This window comes from Gigantopelta aegis, chromosome 12, assembly GCF_016097555.1.
Source record: "Gigantopelta aegis isolate Gae_Host chromosome 12, Gae_host_genome, whole genome shotgun sequence".
Lineage (NCBI taxonomy): Eukaryota > Metazoa > Mollusca > Gastropoda > Neomphalida > Peltospiridae > Gigantopelta > Gigantopelta aegis.
The window spans coordinates 16,219,500-16,237,290 of NC_054710.1; the positions used below are offsets into that span (position 1 = coordinate 16,219,500).

General features: G+C 36.2%; 2 protein-coding genes across 3 annotated transcripts in view; one reads left to right on the plus strand and one right to left on the minus strand.

Moving 5' to 3' along the window:
• LOC121386343 (Golgi pH regulator-like) overlaps positions 1-3,922 on the minus strand; it is a 36,980-nt gene extending 33,058 nt beyond the window's left edge. Inside the window, exons 1-2 of the mRNA XM_041517220.1 lie at positions 3,771-3,922; positions 1,476-1,535 (exon numbers count right to left, since the gene is read on the minus strand). Coding sequence (XP_041373154.1) covers positions 1,476-1,535; positions 3,771-3,812 — 102 coding nt within the window. The 5' untranslated portion in view covers positions 3,813-3,922. The remainder of the gene's footprint in view (positions 1-1,475; positions 1,536-3,770) is intronic.
• A 442-nt stretch (positions 3,923-4,364) lies between these two features.
• The window catches only part of LOC121386168 (ubiquitin carboxyl-terminal hydrolase 25-like), a 49,005-nt gene continuing 35,578 nt past the window's right edge, over positions 4,365-17,791 (plus strand). Inside the window, exons 1-4 of one of the 2 annotated variants that reach the window (XM_041516968.1) lie at positions 4,365-4,495; positions 12,312-12,482; positions 13,242-13,437; positions 17,500-17,626. In XM_041516968.1, the coding sequence (XP_041372902.1) occupies positions 4,454-4,495; positions 12,312-12,482; positions 13,242-13,437; positions 17,500-17,626 (536 nt within the window). In that variant the 5' untranslated portion in view covers positions 4,365-4,453. The remainder of the gene's footprint in view (positions 4,496-12,311; positions 12,483-13,241; positions 13,438-17,499; positions 17,627-17,791) is intronic. The other variant, XM_041516969.1, reaches the window with a different exon arrangement.

A 17,791-nucleotide genomic window follows, 5' to 3' on the forward strand; every position in this document is an offset into this window, starting at 1 on the left:
TTACTGATAAAAAAGAGAGTCAGCTTTCAAATTTCACTTCTGACCCCAATCGTCCTTCAAGATCTTTGGTGGTCATAAAACCTACTGTAATACTGAACTACCGGTTGTAATGTTTGCCCAATTAATTCACTATTATCATATAACGATTCCCCACAGCTAATATACCTTACAATTTTGGCAATTGTAAATTCTTATTGGAGTTCCCCTACTTTTTTTGAAGAGTATACATGAACCATGATTATACAGGGCTCGAAATGGGATGTAAAATATTGTTTGTTATTTTAATAAAATAGCAGGCCAAAACAAACATATTATGTGCTCCAAATGTATCAGAATAAAAATCAACCTCCACTGAGGGGATTCGAACTACAAACTCTCAGTATGAGAGTCCAGGGCCCGGTAACACAAAGCACACGTAACACTTACGTCAGACGTACACCATACATAATGTGTGGTGTATGTCTGACGTAAGTGTTACGAGTGTTTTGTGTTACCGGGCCCAGGAGCCTAATTCACAAAGGTCTCTTAGGCTGTGTTAGACAACAAAGTAACCGGCCTCGGTGGCGTCGTGGCAGGCCATCGGTCTACAGGCTGGTAGGTACTGGGTTCGGATCCCAATCGAGGCATGGAATTTTTAATCCAGATACCGACTCCAAACCCCGAGTGAGTGCTCCGCAAGGCTCAATGGGTAGGTGTAAACCACTTGCACCGACCAGTGATCCATAACTGGTTCAACAAAGGCCATGGTTTGTGCTATCCTGCCTGTGGGAAGCGCAAATAAAAGATCCCTTGCTGCCTGTCGTAAAAGAGTAGCCTATGTGGCGACAGCGGGTTTCCTCTAAAATAATCTGTGTGGTCCTTAACCATATGTCTGACGCCATATAACCGTAAATAAAACACTTCTTTCTTTACAACAAAGTATCCCTTTTGCAAGTCTTTTAGCATTGCACTGCAAGATCGCAAAGTTGTGAGAGTTTAGTGAATTAGGCCCCTGGCTCTGTATTCATAAACACACTTAAGTCAATGTATGATACCTAAATACATACTTAAAATACACAGATAAGTATCATACATTCACTTAAGTACGTTTATGAATACGGAGCCTGCATTCTACCAACTGAGCTAATAAGAAAATTCCCACTAGCTACATGTAGCTGCTGCCAATAATTAGTAACGCACTAAATATATATCTGACAAATGCAAAATAGCTGAAAAGAGAGAGATTATGGTCGTGTATGGAATTTAATTTTTATTTAGATGAAATTAGCGGGTGAGACTCAACTCGGGCATGCATTTAATGCAGAGTATACTCAAAATACTGCTCAATATCAGTATTGGTATCGTATCAATACTGAATACTGTAGTGATACTAAGATAAATCACCCCCAAAATACTGATACCGATACCGATACCGATACCGAACCTGAAATTTCAATACCGCCAAGCTCTATAATGTACATTACTTTGATACTTACCTCATAGTCACGAAACAACTTCTTTAGAAAAAATACCCAACCTCCTGCAAAAAACAGCACCTGTAAAAGAATGATTAACACATATATATAATCACCTGTATAACAAAACCATGTATTACTGTATTAGATAGGTTTCCCTATACATAGTGGTGGTCAGCTACACGTACTTGGACCCAGCTGGTAAAACTGAAATTATAGAAGTAAAGAAAGGAAACCTGCTGCTGCTAAACTGGCTACCAAGAAGAAGTTTGTTTTGTTTAATGACACCACTAGAGCACATTGATTTGTTAATCATCAGCTATTGGATGTCAAACATTTAGTAATTTTCACAAATTAGTCTTAGAGAGGAAACCCGCTACATTTTTCCATTAGCAGCACGGGATCTTTTATATGCAACATCCCACAGACAGGATAGCACATACCACAGCCTTTGATATACCAGTCGTGGTGCCCTGGCTGGAACGAGAAATAGCCCAATAGGCCCACCGACGGGGATCGATCCGACTGACTGCAGATCAAGCAAGCGCTTTACCACCGAGCTACATCCCGCCCGCCAAAATTGGCTACCAATTTTGATAAAGGAGCATGGGACTGTGTATATATGCACATTCTCATATATACAAGACATTACATACCAGATCCCTTGATCATAAGCATTCTAGATGGGGGAGGGAGTCAGAGGTCACAAACACTCACAACCCCTCCAATGCTAGAGAAAATCTTCACATTCAGGTAAAAATTATTGCAAAGTTTGGGCAAAATGAGCTGGCCTGAAAACTTCTCATGGTGTATAAAGAAAACAAATTCCATCATCCTACATGTACTCACAATATTAGTTGTAATTCATGTAAAAATACATTTAACAATTCATTTTTAACCCTATATAACAAGGGCGAGACGTAGCCTAGTGGTAAAGCGCTTGCTTGATGCGTGGTTAAGCCATCGTACCTGCTCCAACCCAGAGCAAGTTTAATAACTTAATGGTTAAGCTGACTTCTGTTTCAATAATCACTAACAATTAACCACTAACAGCCCAGATAGCTGAAGTATGCATGCTAGAACCTTAATTGGATAGAAACATGATAATAAATATAAATTAATGAAATTAATGAAAGATATACCGGTATACCACAATATAAATTTTGAACAATATGTATCGCAATATATTTTTTAGTGTACTGGTATATTGCAGATGGTTATATATTGTATGTGTGTTATTTACGTGTATTACATTTTAAAACAAAAACTACCAGTTTAGGAACAGAAACAATATAAGCTTCCCTTATCGAAATGAATCTTGATTGACTAGTGTATAATTTCATTAACTTATATAAAATGTACACGAGATTAGAGCACTTTATAAGTTCTAATAATTAAGAATTGATCTTTGGTACATATCACAATTCAGGTTCCTGTATTTCAATATATCACAATACGAACATTTTGAAAATACCCATTACTATCAGATAGTAACTATAGCTACAAATGAGTTTTATTATCCACATGGTTCAACATAACAGAGTTAATAAAACTCATATGAAGCACATGTGTAATAACAAGTGTAATGACGTAAATTTGAGAAGCGATGTCTTGACGTTGCTTTCCCCAGTCTTAGCTCAAACTGCATGTGCATGTTAAATATGACGTCATTTCATCGTCTCCTAGTTGTAGTTAAAACATTTGGAGACAGCCCTTGTCAATTATAAAAAAATAGCAATAGTAATATGGATAATAAAGAAATTATTACACTCGTATCCATGTGTATCCTAAATAATAATCTCTATTTATCAGCTACCCTCACCCCACCCCCCATCGTAGGGGATCTTTTATAGGCAATAGGCTACAAGTATGCACATTTCAATAAACAGCTAGGCCAGCTCATATCATCTTTATGATCAAGTATTCCTTGAAACAGGAATTATGGCTGTATTTTAAATGTGTTTCTGATGGTCCTAGTATTTGTACTAGATCAAACTTCATTTTATTTCCTAATTATATTTTTTCATAAAATATGAAATTATTTGTAGACCAAATCCTGTTTGGGCTACTTACAAAAACATATTGAATATATAGCCTGCAAACACTGATATTCTAAACAAGAAAATATAATTTAATAATTAATTTTAGCAATTAAAAATATTTATTAGTGGCAAATATCTGACAAAAATGCAAACTCGGGAAAGTCAATACCCCACATTTTCTACGTCCCTCCGGACTATGCGTCCACCTAGAGGGATCGAGCCCAGAACATTAATTTTGGAAGAAACACCTTGCGGCGTAATTGTCGTAACGAACCTGTGAAAATAGCACAAGACACGAATCTACCAGAAACGACATATTTCTATTAATTAACAGATTTGTTCGAATTCAAACCCGGGAACAACAATGTGATTCATCGACCTAAAATGTCAACGTTGCGGGAGTTTCCCCTAAATATTGTTTACCAGATTGACGTCCAAATCAACTTTGTGTTCCCTTTTTTCATTGGTTAATAAATTATTGCGAGAAAATTGTATGAAAGTTAAAGTATTAATAAATGTGAATATAACTCATGTTTGTATTAAAATAAATATTAAAATCATATAAACCTTAGAGCATTATATTTAAAAAATATTTATTAATATTAATGGTAACTGTCATAAATTGAGGGGAATCCAAAAAATTGCCTTTTACATTCTGTCCAATAATATTAGGTGTATTTTATGAGATTACTGGGGGAATTCCTGGACATTCATATATTGAACACCCTCCCGCGTATTTTATGTCGAAGTGTTTGTAATAAATCACTAATTCACAATAACAAGATAATTTTTACTTTAGGATGACATCTTAAAATATATAGAAAATATACTAATAGAAAACGTACATCATATAATCTGCATGTCTTCTATCATTTATGGAGTATTTATAACTTTACAACTGGGTCTTTAACAGTTTGGTAAATCTAATGGCGGCAGCCATATTCCGGAGTACCCGACATGACTGTGGAGCAGTCTTCACTTTCTCGACAAGATTACCAGGTAATTTAGACGATTTGCATCTGTGCTCTGTTGCACAAATAATTACTGAAACAAAATCAATAGTATTTATTGCCATAATTAATCAATATATATGTGTGTTGCATGTTAATGGACGATTGCGAGGTAGGGAAGTTGCCAAAAAATGTCTGCTCCGCTTAACTTTTCAAGTCCACACAAGTGGTGCATGTTGTGAACATTAACGGGATTATGTAGTTGCTGATCATTCTTAAACAGCTGAAAGTTCTAGATATGAATACAACCATAGATAAGTGCTAAAGGGTACAGCCATTATTATTATGCATGTGAAGGTAAGCTGATGATACTGGGGGCCAGCTCAGACCAGGCTTTTTGCCAGAAAATAATCTGAAACTGAGGGTAGGGCAACGGCCCCAGTATTTGACCACTTAAAGCAATGCTTAAGCAAGGCTTTTGAACTGGTATGCATATTCAATAATATATAATGCATATTATTGCTTAATATCAACAAGTATAATATTAACTAGGTGAAACCTAAAAAAGTGCAAGTGAGATAAATTAAATGTGCTGTATAAATACGTGTGTGGGTGTGTGCGTGCCCATGGGTGTTTGGTCCCTAGTGTATGGGTGATTAGTTAGTACCACTCGATGGAATGAGTCATGTGCATAGGCTGTATTGTATATACCATTATATAGTCAATATATACGTATGCACATGACTCGTTCCATCGAGTTATAGTATATTAATTATGTCACGTTGTTTGAAGGATTCCACCCCTCTTGATAAGTATTCCATGAACAAAAAAAAAAGAAGCAAACTGGCAGTCAGCAAAAAAAAATTCTCCAAGGGATCTCATCGAGGTTGATGTATATAGAAGATCGGGTTATTATGCTTTGAATCTTGATATCGTGGTTATTTGGCGAGGTTTAGATAATGGTGTAACAGGCGAGCTTTAGCGAGCCTGTTAAACCGTTATCGAACCAAGCCAAATAACCACGATATTAAAACGTAGTAACCTGATTTTTTAATTATCATGCAACCCCTTTCAAGTTATATTTTTGTAATATGTTTCAGTCAAAAGCGGTATAGAATCTATTAGTTTTATCGTGTAAAAACTACTTCCGGAAGTTGGACAATAGCAGGTGCCCAAAAGTATTTTGGGAATGGCATAGCCAGCCTAAAAGTTATGTGTTTCCAAATTTTAAATAAAATACTTTGATTATATTTCTGTCTGTTGTGCCATATTACAATTTTTGTACCTTTTTTTGTGAAAATAAACTCAAATTTATGTGTGACATTGAAGATCTACATCACTGGCTGCTAGTCACTGTGACATCAGACACGGTTCCCTATGTAAACATTCTTTGCAGGAAGCTACTTAAATTGCGTTTTTGTTTCAAAAAGTTTAATTAAAAACGCTGGCTATATAGTTCCAAATGGGAGCGAATAATGGAGAATTGAAAAATAAGAGGTAATTTGATATTACAGGAAGTGTAAATATAACTTATATTTATTTATGCAGTTCAACAATTATTGCTGTAAATGGATGTTTGAAAAATGAAAAAATTATCTTCCTGAAAATTGAGCAAACATTCATCATGCGCACAAATCAGTTCCTAGTAACATAACACTTCCTAGTGACATGGTTGCGTGATATAGGTGACATAATTATAATTTAGTATGTGAAATCTTGTTCGAAGGCTTTCACTCCTCTTGAATGGTATTCCATTAATTTTTATTTTTTTAAATTGGCAGTCGACGAAAAATAGGCTATTTTTCCAAGAGATCTTAGCAAAGTCGATATAGGTGACATGGTTACAATTTAGTATGTGAAATCAGTGTCATAATAGATTTTTCAAGATTTCTGTGTGGACAAAATGTGGGGGGAATCTTAATGGTAATTAAAGGTAGGTGAGTCATTTATCGTAGTTTAGAATGTGGTTCTGAGTTAAGAGTGTTACCTAATTATTGAATGGTGGGAGGGAAGCGTGTGACGTAATCTAACACGTCATGACCAGTGCTGATTATGATAAAATGCAATCGGGATGACGTCACATACTTCAGAGGCTGCGATCCACCCCTCGAAGAGTATTCCATAAAAAAGTAAAATGGCAGACAGCGATAAATTACATGTTTCTTGTCCTAGGTAGGAGATCTCACAGGGGAAAATATTTCGAACTCTGAGGGAACCGGAAGTCGGTTCACGTGTTTTTTACCTAGGTAACCAATTGTTCGGTTACGTGAATTATAGTTGCGTAACCCGTGGGTTACCTGATCGGTTACCTCAAAATTACGTTGAAATTATATTTTAAATACATAGTTTTTAGCTGAAACAAAGTTAAAACAAATACAAAAGAAAACATTTGACAAAAAAGAAATGTCTTTAATGCTTGCTATAAAGTTAATAATATTATAAAAGAACTGAATATCAGCCACAGTACTGAAATAAAATACAGGTGCGTAGCCAGACATTTTCTTAGCATTACGCACGCCAAAGGCGTGCCCGAGCGGGGATATTCGGGGGGCCTTCCCTGGTGAAAAGTTTGAAACTCAGGACGTCTGTAGATGCAATCTGAGCCTTTTCGGAGGCTTTTTTTTTTTTTTTTTTAATCTTTTTTTCGAGTCAATTTTAAGAGGATATTTTATAGAACAATTACAGACAGCCTCGACCTATTCCCGGATTTTGTTTTTGCATTACGCACATGCGTAATGGGCGCTACGCCTTTGAAATATATACATAATAATTTCAAGGGATTCCGTTTTGCAGTGGCTATGCTACTTTCACTTTATCGATGGTACTTCTATACTACAGATACGTGCCAAATGTTTGGGTTTTTTAAAGCTCATAATGCGATGTTAGTATTTTAAAAAATGTGTGACACTTTTGGATTCCTGTTTACGTTAAAACTGTTTTTAACATGTGCAAAATTATAGCCAATCCAATATTATGTCTACATATATTCCTTTAGAGATAAAATAACAGCAGATAATTTAGCCGTCCCCAGCGGTCTGAGCACATTTCTTCAAAACTTTTGGCTCGACTCTATACTGAGCATTTACTGAGTATCTAAAATTCAGCCTAAAAAACTTGTCGAAATACTAGTATTATGTCTGCGTGAATAAACGTCCTGTAATTGTGAAGTTTGCAAGTTTTAATTTCTGAACGTTTACAGGCCATGATGTAAACAGTTAGCGGTTCGTGTAAATTTAACTTTGCGTAACCGACGCAATATTGTACCCTGATCTCAGCGAAGTGGATATCATGGCCGTAGCTAGGATGTATTGGGGTGTATTTTGTGTGGAGTTTTGTTGTTGAGATTTTTGTGGGTTTTTTGGCGGGGGTGGGGTGGTGGGTGGGGGAAGTTGTGGGTTGATAAGGCAGATGAATTCTGCACATACCTATAACTCAAACTGTTAAGAATAAGATTTTCTTTAAGTTGTTCTTATTTTTACTGGATTAGTTTGTCTCCCTCTTCCCCCGGTAGCTATATGGCCATGGATATAGGTGACATGGTTACAATCTGGTATGTGGAATCTGTCGTCGTAATTGTTTTTCCACATATCCTGTCTTAGCAAAATGTGAGGAAAACAAATTGATAATTAAAAGTAGGAGAGTAATTTATGGTAATTGTTAACAACAACATACTGGGTTATTTCTCATTCCAGCCCGTGCACCACAACTGGTGTATCAAAGGCCGTGGTGCATATAAAAGATCTCTTGCTGCTAATCGAAACATACAGCGTTTTTCTCTCTGAGACTACATGTACATGTCAACATTACCAAATGTTTGACATCCAATAGCCGATGATTAATAAATCAATGTGCTCTAGTGGTGTCGTTAAACAAAACAAACTTATTTAACAACATGATTCGGACTTTAAAGTGTTACGTAACTGTTGAACGACGCCATATATATATATATATATATATATATATATATATATATATATATATGTATGTAATATTTTGTAATGACCACACCTACGTAAATTACTATTAGTTTTAATTCATTGTTAGTGTAACAGCATGTTGTGGTACCTACTAACTGTATGTCAGTGAAAAATAGTCAGAATCGCCAAGTAATTTGCAATGTGCATGTCTGACTAAAATAACAAAACGCTAAACTTTATAGATCTTCTTGTTTTTTTGTCACACTGTGGAATTTACTAAAGTTGTATAGTTCTGAGCCTATTGATTTCTAAATTGTACATACAAATAATTAAAAAAAAAAAATTGTTATTTCCAAAACACTTACTTTTCTTCTTACATAAATAAAATAAAACAATTTTGTAGGAGGATGGGACGAACTAAACCTCGTTCACTGTATTATTAGTGATGTTTTTGATAGACATTTTAACAATAGACAAAGTAACTATACGGCAATGATTCATCTTACTTACAGATATATGTAGCCAGTTTTCTGGCACGTGGTATTTAATTTTTTCTTCAGAATCGCCGGTGTGCATTATAGAGTTAATTTCTTACTTTGACAGCTGCCGCCATTTTACTTGAGGAAATTACAAGGACAAGTCAAAGAAGTGTTAAGCAAAAGGGTTATAAATATAATTCAGTGCTCTACAAAGCGAGTAAAATACTCTCGCCATGGCGACTAAAACATTCCCTGGCGTTTAAAAAATAAAATGATATTCGCCAGTTGGCGACTGTCCAATAATTTGACTTTAATGTGTAAACAAAGCTGGACATCGGAAAACACAGTGGACCAGTAGCAATTTATCTTCTATTATTGGTAGTTTGTTTGAAAAAATAAAATTTTGAGACACGTTAATTGGACTATGAATAACAATTTTCCAGTATTCAAGAGTAAACACAGTGACATTAGGGAGGTAATACTTCATTATGATGTTATCTCGTTTAACTCGAATTTCAAGCGTTTGGAAATAATTCGACCCCAGTTCAGTTTTGGACCAAGTCGGTCCTGTCCCATTTAGAGCCAGGTTTTATTTATGTATTAAAATGAGATTGTTGAGTCACTGTGTGTCTTTACTTGTCTGTTTGAAACTCAAATGTTAATTATTTTAAATGTCTACTTATAAATGTGTTATGCTGCGAATAGTCTCGTGCTTATCGTGATAAAGGATCCCTCCACGATAACGACATCTCCAGTCGTGAATGTTATTTTAATCACGTTCACCAGTGGAGGAAAACATCTTTCTATTTTCATGACTTGACTTTAGACAGCTTTAAAGACACAACTATATACAAAACAGTATTTATGGATTTACAAGACAGTATATGACGATTTTTTTTATTATTTAAACCAAAAGTAAGGTAGCCGATTGGTAACTACTAGTAACACGTTGAAGCCTGGTAGATATTATCACAATGATTTTATTTAACTTTAAATGCATATATCTTAGCAGTGCCATTAAAATAGTAATTCGCTTAATTTCGTTTAATAAAATTATTGGGTACGGAATTTGATAATTATAGTTAATAGTCGTTCACTGTTTTAGTGGAACCGAACACAAACAGTAACTTGTAATTACTATTTAACAACTAGGAATAACCCCTTCATGGGTTCATTCGAATGCGTTCCTAATAACAATTGCGACATTAGTAATGTGCCGTAAAATGGCAAATGAATCGATTTAATTACAAGTATATATTAGCTGGCTACTAAATATAAGTGGCTGGCGACTAAAATATTATACTTTACTGGCCAGGGAAGAGTAAATTTGAACTTGCTTTGTAGAGCACTGTAATTTATGAATTTTTACCATCAATAAACATAATTGAACAATACATTGACAAGAAATAGTGTTCAGATTTAATATCAGCAATGAATTAGGAAATTCGTGTAATTTGTCAGACTTATTTTGATAGGTAACATTGTATTGTCAACTGTAAAATAATTTTTTCCGTTACAGCATTAGTTCAAAGTAATTTAGCGTTGCTTCAAATAATGACATGTGATTATAACGTAGATAGCAAAATATATGATGGTTCGAATGTTAAACCATTTTAGTTACACTAGCTGATGTTAATTTAAAAACAAATTATTTAAGTAATGACATTAGGACACAGAACGGATATAATATTATGTAATGTAATATTAGTTACATCGTACATCCGAGGTGTAAATATCGTATTTTTAAAATATTAAATACTTACTAAAAAGGAAAAAAGAAAGAAATGGTTTATTTAATGACGCACTCAACACATTTTATTTACGGTTATATGGCGTCAGCAGCGGTTGCAAAAACGAAGTACTAGTAGGCGTTGGAACTGACAGAGTAGGAGTTGGGAGGTTTATCGAGAGCTACAGACACTCAGTAATGAAGGCACATGGGGGGGGGGGCTCTATGGGCCGGAGTCTGTTACCACAGAAGTGTGCAGTGTAGTCCAGTTGTAATGCATATAGTTGGTGAAATTGTTGGCCCAAGAATAGAACAAGTATGACTGAGTGGTTTTCCGTTTTAAAAACAAGCTATTTTCCATTTCATGTTTTTGTAAATTCCGTTTCATTTCCATTTCAGACTACAACATGCAATTAACAATTGAACTAACACAAGTTGTGACAAATTAAAGTCCGAACCAAATTGTTAACAACTACAATAAATTACTCTCCTACCTTTAATTGCCGATACATTTCCCCCAAATTTTGTTTAAACAAAAGTTGGGAAAAAAACATTACAGTGACACAGATTACACATACGAGACTGTAACGATGTTGCCAGTGTCGACTTCGCTGAGATAGCATAGGGCAAAATACATGCAGTTTTCGTTTGCGAAGTATTTGATTGGTTCCCAATGTCACCATTTGGTTTACTGTGAAGCGCATAATCCAGTCTAGCATTTGCCAATAGTACTGCGCACGGGTCAATCGTCAGTTTACAGAGTGTGGCAATAGTAAAATAGTATTAATTTTTTTAACTTTGCAGAAAATCGTAATTCCGTTTCACAATGGAAATTCCGTCCGTTTTCCGCGATCGCAGAAAATCACTGGGTCTACTGTGCTCATGAATCAAAACAAAATATTTTTTAAAAACAAAGGCAATGAGCAGTAATGAACGCTGTATTCGTGGGAAACTCAGTTTTCCTGAAGAAATTAACTCATAGAAGCCGAGCTATACATTTAGACAAGAACCAAGAAAATATGAACTGGAGTCTGAGCCACTGTGGCGAAAATAGACCTTGGAAATAAGGGTAGTAAACGTCGTATGCGAGTCATTGCGACGCGCGACACCTTGTTTTGCAACCGCTGGTCAGACATATGGTTAAGGACCATATAGATTTTGAGAGGAAACCTGCTGTCGCCACTACATGTGCTACTCTTTCCGATTAGCAGCAAGGGATCTTTTATTTGCGCTTCCCACAGGCAGGATAGCACAAACCATGACCTTTGTTGAACCAGTTATGGATCACTGGTCGGTGCAAGTGGTTTACACCTACCCGCACATGTTCGGTTTAAGAACCGCTTCCATGCAAACAATGTCAGTTTGTCTTTCAGAAAAATATGCAAACTTCTTTTGCCTTTAACTGCAGCTTTTGTACATCGATACACCGTACATTGGTTCACCATGTTTCATATTTGAAAGATATCTTTAAAATAATATTCCACACATACAATTCATTTCAATAGAATAAAATTTTTGCGTTTTAAAAATACACGTGTTCCACTTCCAACCTTTCAGTCAGGTGTATTTGCTGTAAAAATTGCTGTCAGCAGACTCAAAATTGCCATCTGTGGGCCCTTTCAGCCACAGCATTATTATTTTTTAATTGTCGTGGGTGATAAGTTTTTAAGTTCTCGCCCTGTGGAAGTTGACTTTGCTGTTATTGTAAGATGTGTCTGAGTTTCCATTGCTTCATTTCAGCCTGCGACAGGAGACGCTAAGACGTATGCACAGATCCAGGAAATCACGGGTATTGAGGACGCGCATGTGATTAACGAAGCTATAAAGGCGTGTACGGACAGCCATGGCATGTTCAAACTGGAGGAAGTTGTCAGCATGTTAACTGAGGACCCTCACAGTGCCAAGAAGCTGGTAAATTTAACCATTGACTGGGAATCCACTGTTAAGTACAGTTTGTTTTATTTAACGACGCCACTAGAGCAAATTGATTTTTTATCTTAGCATCGGCTATTGGACGTCAAACATATGGTCCTTCTGACACTGTTTTTTTTATAGATGAAACCCGCTGTCGCCACATAGGCTACTCTTTTACGACAGGCAGCAAGGGATCTTTTATTTGCGCTTCCCACAGGCAGGATAGCACAAACCATGGCCTTTGATAAACCAGTTATGGATCACTGGTCGGTGCAAGTGGTTTACACCTACCCATTGAGCCTTGAGGAGCACTCACTCGGGGTTTGGAGTCAGTATCTGGATTAAAAATCCCATCCCTCGACTGGGATAACAAAGGCCATGGTTTGTGCTATCCTGCCTGTGGGAAGTGCAAATAAAAGATCCCTTGCTGCTAATCGGAAAGAGTAACCCATGTAGTGGCGACAGCGGGTTTCCTCTCAAAATCTGTGTGGTCCTTAACCATATGTCTGACGCCATATAACTGTAAATAAAATGTGTTGAGTGCGTCATTAACTAAAACATTTCTTTCTATCCCGAATGTTTACAAATTCTTTTCAAATCACTGGCATGATTTTGCAAGTAAGTTTTTGATTGGTCGAATGAAAGGTCAACTGGACATGAGCTGTTAGATCCACATGTAATAGTGGAGCTAATTTTAATTAGATTATTTAACTTTTACATTTAAATATAAAATAATGTTGTTTTTCTCTGATTCAGGCGAAGTCGTCGGGTCTAACCAATGGTCAGCACGGCCGAGACGTGCCGGATGCGTTGCCAGGATTACAGTCCGGTGCTCTCAACCAGAGTGGGGAGTTACCCAGGCAGATGGCGGCCGGGCCTCACGGTGAAGACCCTAGTCAAACTGCGAAAGCTTCTCAAGCAAGCGAGGCAGTCATACATGCTCGCCAGCCAGGTGGGTGGCACAGAGTTCTGCTGTTAAAAATTAAACCAGTCAGGCCCTAATGTATACTGACGTCCAAAAGAAACTATGCCAAGACTCTGAGAGATTACTGAAGAAAATACAAAATATGTCACTTGTTTAAAATATATATATATATTCATGGGAATGGTCATTTTGGCATCTTGTGAACATAATTTCATTCCATAAAAGCACAAAAATATTTAACCACAATTTCATTTCCTTTATCCAAATTATAAAGGAATTTAAATACATTTTTCTTGGTATAGTTTCTTTTGGACCTCAGTATCAAATTGAAAAAGTAGAAGTGAATTCTTCCTTCCCAGAAGTAAGTGGAGAATTTTGATAAAAATAGGTGAAGTGAACATTTATTGATTCCATGTTCCACATTCACTCAGAAAAATTCCGAATAATACTCTCGGTTTTAAAGAATTCTGCTTTTAAAAAATCAAACCAGTCATGCCCTAATCTATAATTGAAAATGTAGAAGTGACTTCTCCCTTTCCATAAGAAAGGGGGAAAATTTGATAAAAATAGGTCAAGTGAATATTTATTGGTACCTTTCATAACGTACCACCATGTTCCGCATTCATTTAGGATACTCGTTCCAGCCAATGCACCATGACTGGTATATCAAAGGCCGTGGTATGTACTACCCTGTCTGTGGGATGGTACATATAAAAGATCCCTTGCTGCTAATCGAAAAAGAGTAGCTCTTGAAGTGGCGACAGCAGGTTTCCTCTCAATATCTGTGTGGTTCTTAACCATATGTCTGACACCATATAACCGTAAACAAAATGTGTTGAGTGCATCGTTAAATAAAACATTTCTTTCTTTCATTCATTTGGAATAATTCCGAATTATACTGTCGGTCTTAATCATTTTTGAAATCAGATTAGGTCCAAAATACAGGCCTTGACCTTAAGTTTTTTCAGTGGGCTACCAGGTTATAAAATCTAGTAGCCCACAGTAAAAATTGGTAGCCCCATAACTTGAAAAAAAGGAGAAAAACCCCCAAATCTTTTATTTTTATTTAAACGTTTTAGGGTGGTTGTTTTTAAAATTATGAACAATATACTGTGAAAAATATTTGTTGGAAATGAACAAAACAAACTATTTTTAAGGATGGCCTCAAAGGATGGGTAAATATGGTATGAATTTTTTTTTTTTTTTTTTTTAATCTAACAACCACCACCAAAACCCCAACCTATCCTACCTACAGTATCTTGTTTGGTACGATTCTAGAAACACACAATGGTCTTTTTATTATTACTAAAAAAAATTTTAAGCCTAATCACGTAATGAAGGCTTACAAAATATTATTGAAACACTTCATACGGTTTTCATGTGTAGAACTTAGTCCAACGATGTAGAAAGAAAATGTGATTCTTAAGAAAAGTATTTTAATGTGCGACCTGCGCTAGTGTAGAACGGTCTGCCAACCATATGATCCTGAAGATTGTTATTGCATATTTTAATACTTATAATGGCTGTAACTATCTTTAATAGGTGTCATTTGGAAAAATCTTAACAAAACTTGCCTTTATTCCAAAACAATAGCGGCTTAACAGTAAATGCTGTAAGCCAATTATCCCAGACAGGGGATCGACGTGTGTTTGTGTTATCACGTGACATGATCAGATGCCATTTTGAGCGAGGTTATCGTGCAAAGCAATAGTAACCGATGAGAGAGATTTAATTAAAAATAATTTGTAAGAAAGATTAACATTTTTAACATTGAAAACATTCGTCACTTTATACATTTCTTTAACATAATAATAGAGATTAATTTTGTAAACAATCTGACAATTTGCATAGGTAACCTAGAAGGAAATAAATTGCGATTGAGTTATGGTTTAGTTTAGACTGTGTTAAAAAAAAATCATACCACTGGCAAATATATTCCTTTGTTTCTCTTAATCATATTGCGCAACTGCCAACTGTTGGTCAGACTAGGGGAGCAATTAACAGTTTCAGCAACTCGTGGCAGTAGAGAGCGTGCACATGAAAGGGTGGAATTTCAGACACCAATGACTTAAACGTCTTGTTGATTGTGGAGTGACTGGACATGCCAAAACATTTGGTAGCCCGGTGGACTACCAGGGTTAGACAACTGGTAGCCCAATTGAGAAATCGGTAGCCAAAACACCCAGGGCTACCGCTAAGGTCGAGCCCTGAAATATTATGATGACTTCGATCTCTCACTACTGCTAATAACTGATTGACATCAGCCTGACCAGTGTTCATATGATTAAATGCAGGAATTGAACTTGACGACTGCACCCATGGCAGTTGTATCATTTGCTATATGAATTGCCGTTGGTAAGAGCTTGACTGATGGCAGTGTTTTGCCGATTGATAAAAATTATATTGCCGTTGGCAGGCCCTAATCTAGAATTGAAAAAGTAGGAGAAGTGATTTCTCCTTTACCAGAAGAAAGGGGCGAAGATTGATAAAAATAGGCAAAGTGAACATTTATCGGTAGATTTTGTCACTCAATATAAAATACTACTTCCGGTAATAAAGTTTAAACAAAACAGTTATGTGTTTCATTAAAAATGCGATATTATTAAGTAGTCGATAATTTAAGTATTATTTAGTATTTTCTGGCATTACTGAAATGAACGTGGCCAAGGATTAACAATGCTTGACTGGTCACAGCACGCTGCGCTACACGCGTCACTTTGACAAACAATAGCCCGGTTATGGGTGTATCTGAAGAATGTCAGCATTACACGACGACATGTATTTACTCTCTTCACAGCAGAAACTGGCATGAGTATTAACATTTGTTGGTTGATTTTGACAATAAATTGATCACAGTAAAACATTATTTCATCAAATCAATCGGTCATTACAATGTGCATGCTCAGAAACCATTTCCTGTTAATAGGCAGATTCACAATTACTCAAGGATACAGTCTGAGGCCAAAGAAAAAACATTGTCCGACATACGGTGACAAGGTGCCAAGTGAACTATGACAATAAACAAGTCGGGATCTCGACGTCTGTTGAATGATTTCATTTTCAAAATTGGATTAGGTCCAAAATATCATGGTGACTTCGACTTCTCACTACTGCTTATAACTTGGCAACTTTAGTCGACTTTCGGCGAAGAAAATGCTCATTCCGCCAGCAAGATTAGTGCCTGCATTGGTTGAAGTGACTATTTTTTTAAAACTATATTTCTTGCATATTCAGTGAGAATGTTGCATACATCAAAAACATTTCAAAATTGCCATAGGCAGCACATTCTTAGTTTAGGTTTGCTGTAAATGTAAATGCAGGAAAGTCCTACAGTTTTTATTTGCCAGGTCAGTCCATAAGAGGTCATCTGTTGCTTTTACTAAGTGCCTGCCTCATGCCTTTCATCATTTCACAAGGGTCAGGATGTAGCCCAGTGATAAAGCGTTCGCTTGATGCATGGTAGATCTGGGATCGATCCCTGTCAGTGGAACCATTGGGCTATTTCTCATTCTAGCTAGTCTTGTGTATCAAAGGCTGTGGTATGTGCTGTCCTGTCTGGGATGGTGCATATAAAAGATCGCTGGCTGCTAATCGAAGTGGCAACAGCGGGTTTCCTCCCTCTATATCTGTGTGGTCCTTAACCATATGTCCGACGTCATATAAAAACCGTAAATAAAATGTGTTGAGTGCGTCGTTAAATAAAACATTTCCTTCCTTTCCTTGTTGTCAATTTTCTGTTTGTTTAAAAATTGTTTGATTTTAGGTTTAAATTTAATTTGTACAGTTATTGTTTCACAAGATATTTATAAAACAAAAGAATGGGAAAAAGATTTCAAGAACCATATATTGCTATAGTCCGTCTGGAATTTACTTCAAGTATACAGAATTTTCTGAGCCGATTGATTTGTAAATTGCACACAAAAATAGTATTTTTTTGTTATTTCTAAACCAGTTTTACTTTGCTACTTATGTCAAATCAAACTAAAATTATTTACAAATAAGATTTTTTTAGAATGATGGGACTGACATTAATTGGAAACAAAAGGTAAATTATTTCATATATTATACATGTACGCCTGTTTGTTTCAGGTGTTATAGATCTGACGAGCGAGGTTTCTGAGGGTGATGAACTGCAGAAGGCGATCGCAGCCAGTCTGCAGGATACGCCAGGCATTTTGGGAGGTCAGGTCACGCGAGAGGAACAAGATATTAGTAGGTGGGTCATAAAAAATATACCACAACCAGACATTGAAATAGGTCAAGAACGGTCGTTACCGGGAGGTTAGCACATGTAAGAAAAGTCAAGAACTGTAGTTTCGTTTCCGAATGTAAACCAGGCAATGCATTCCGGACTTCAGCGTTGTGCAATTGCAAGCAATTA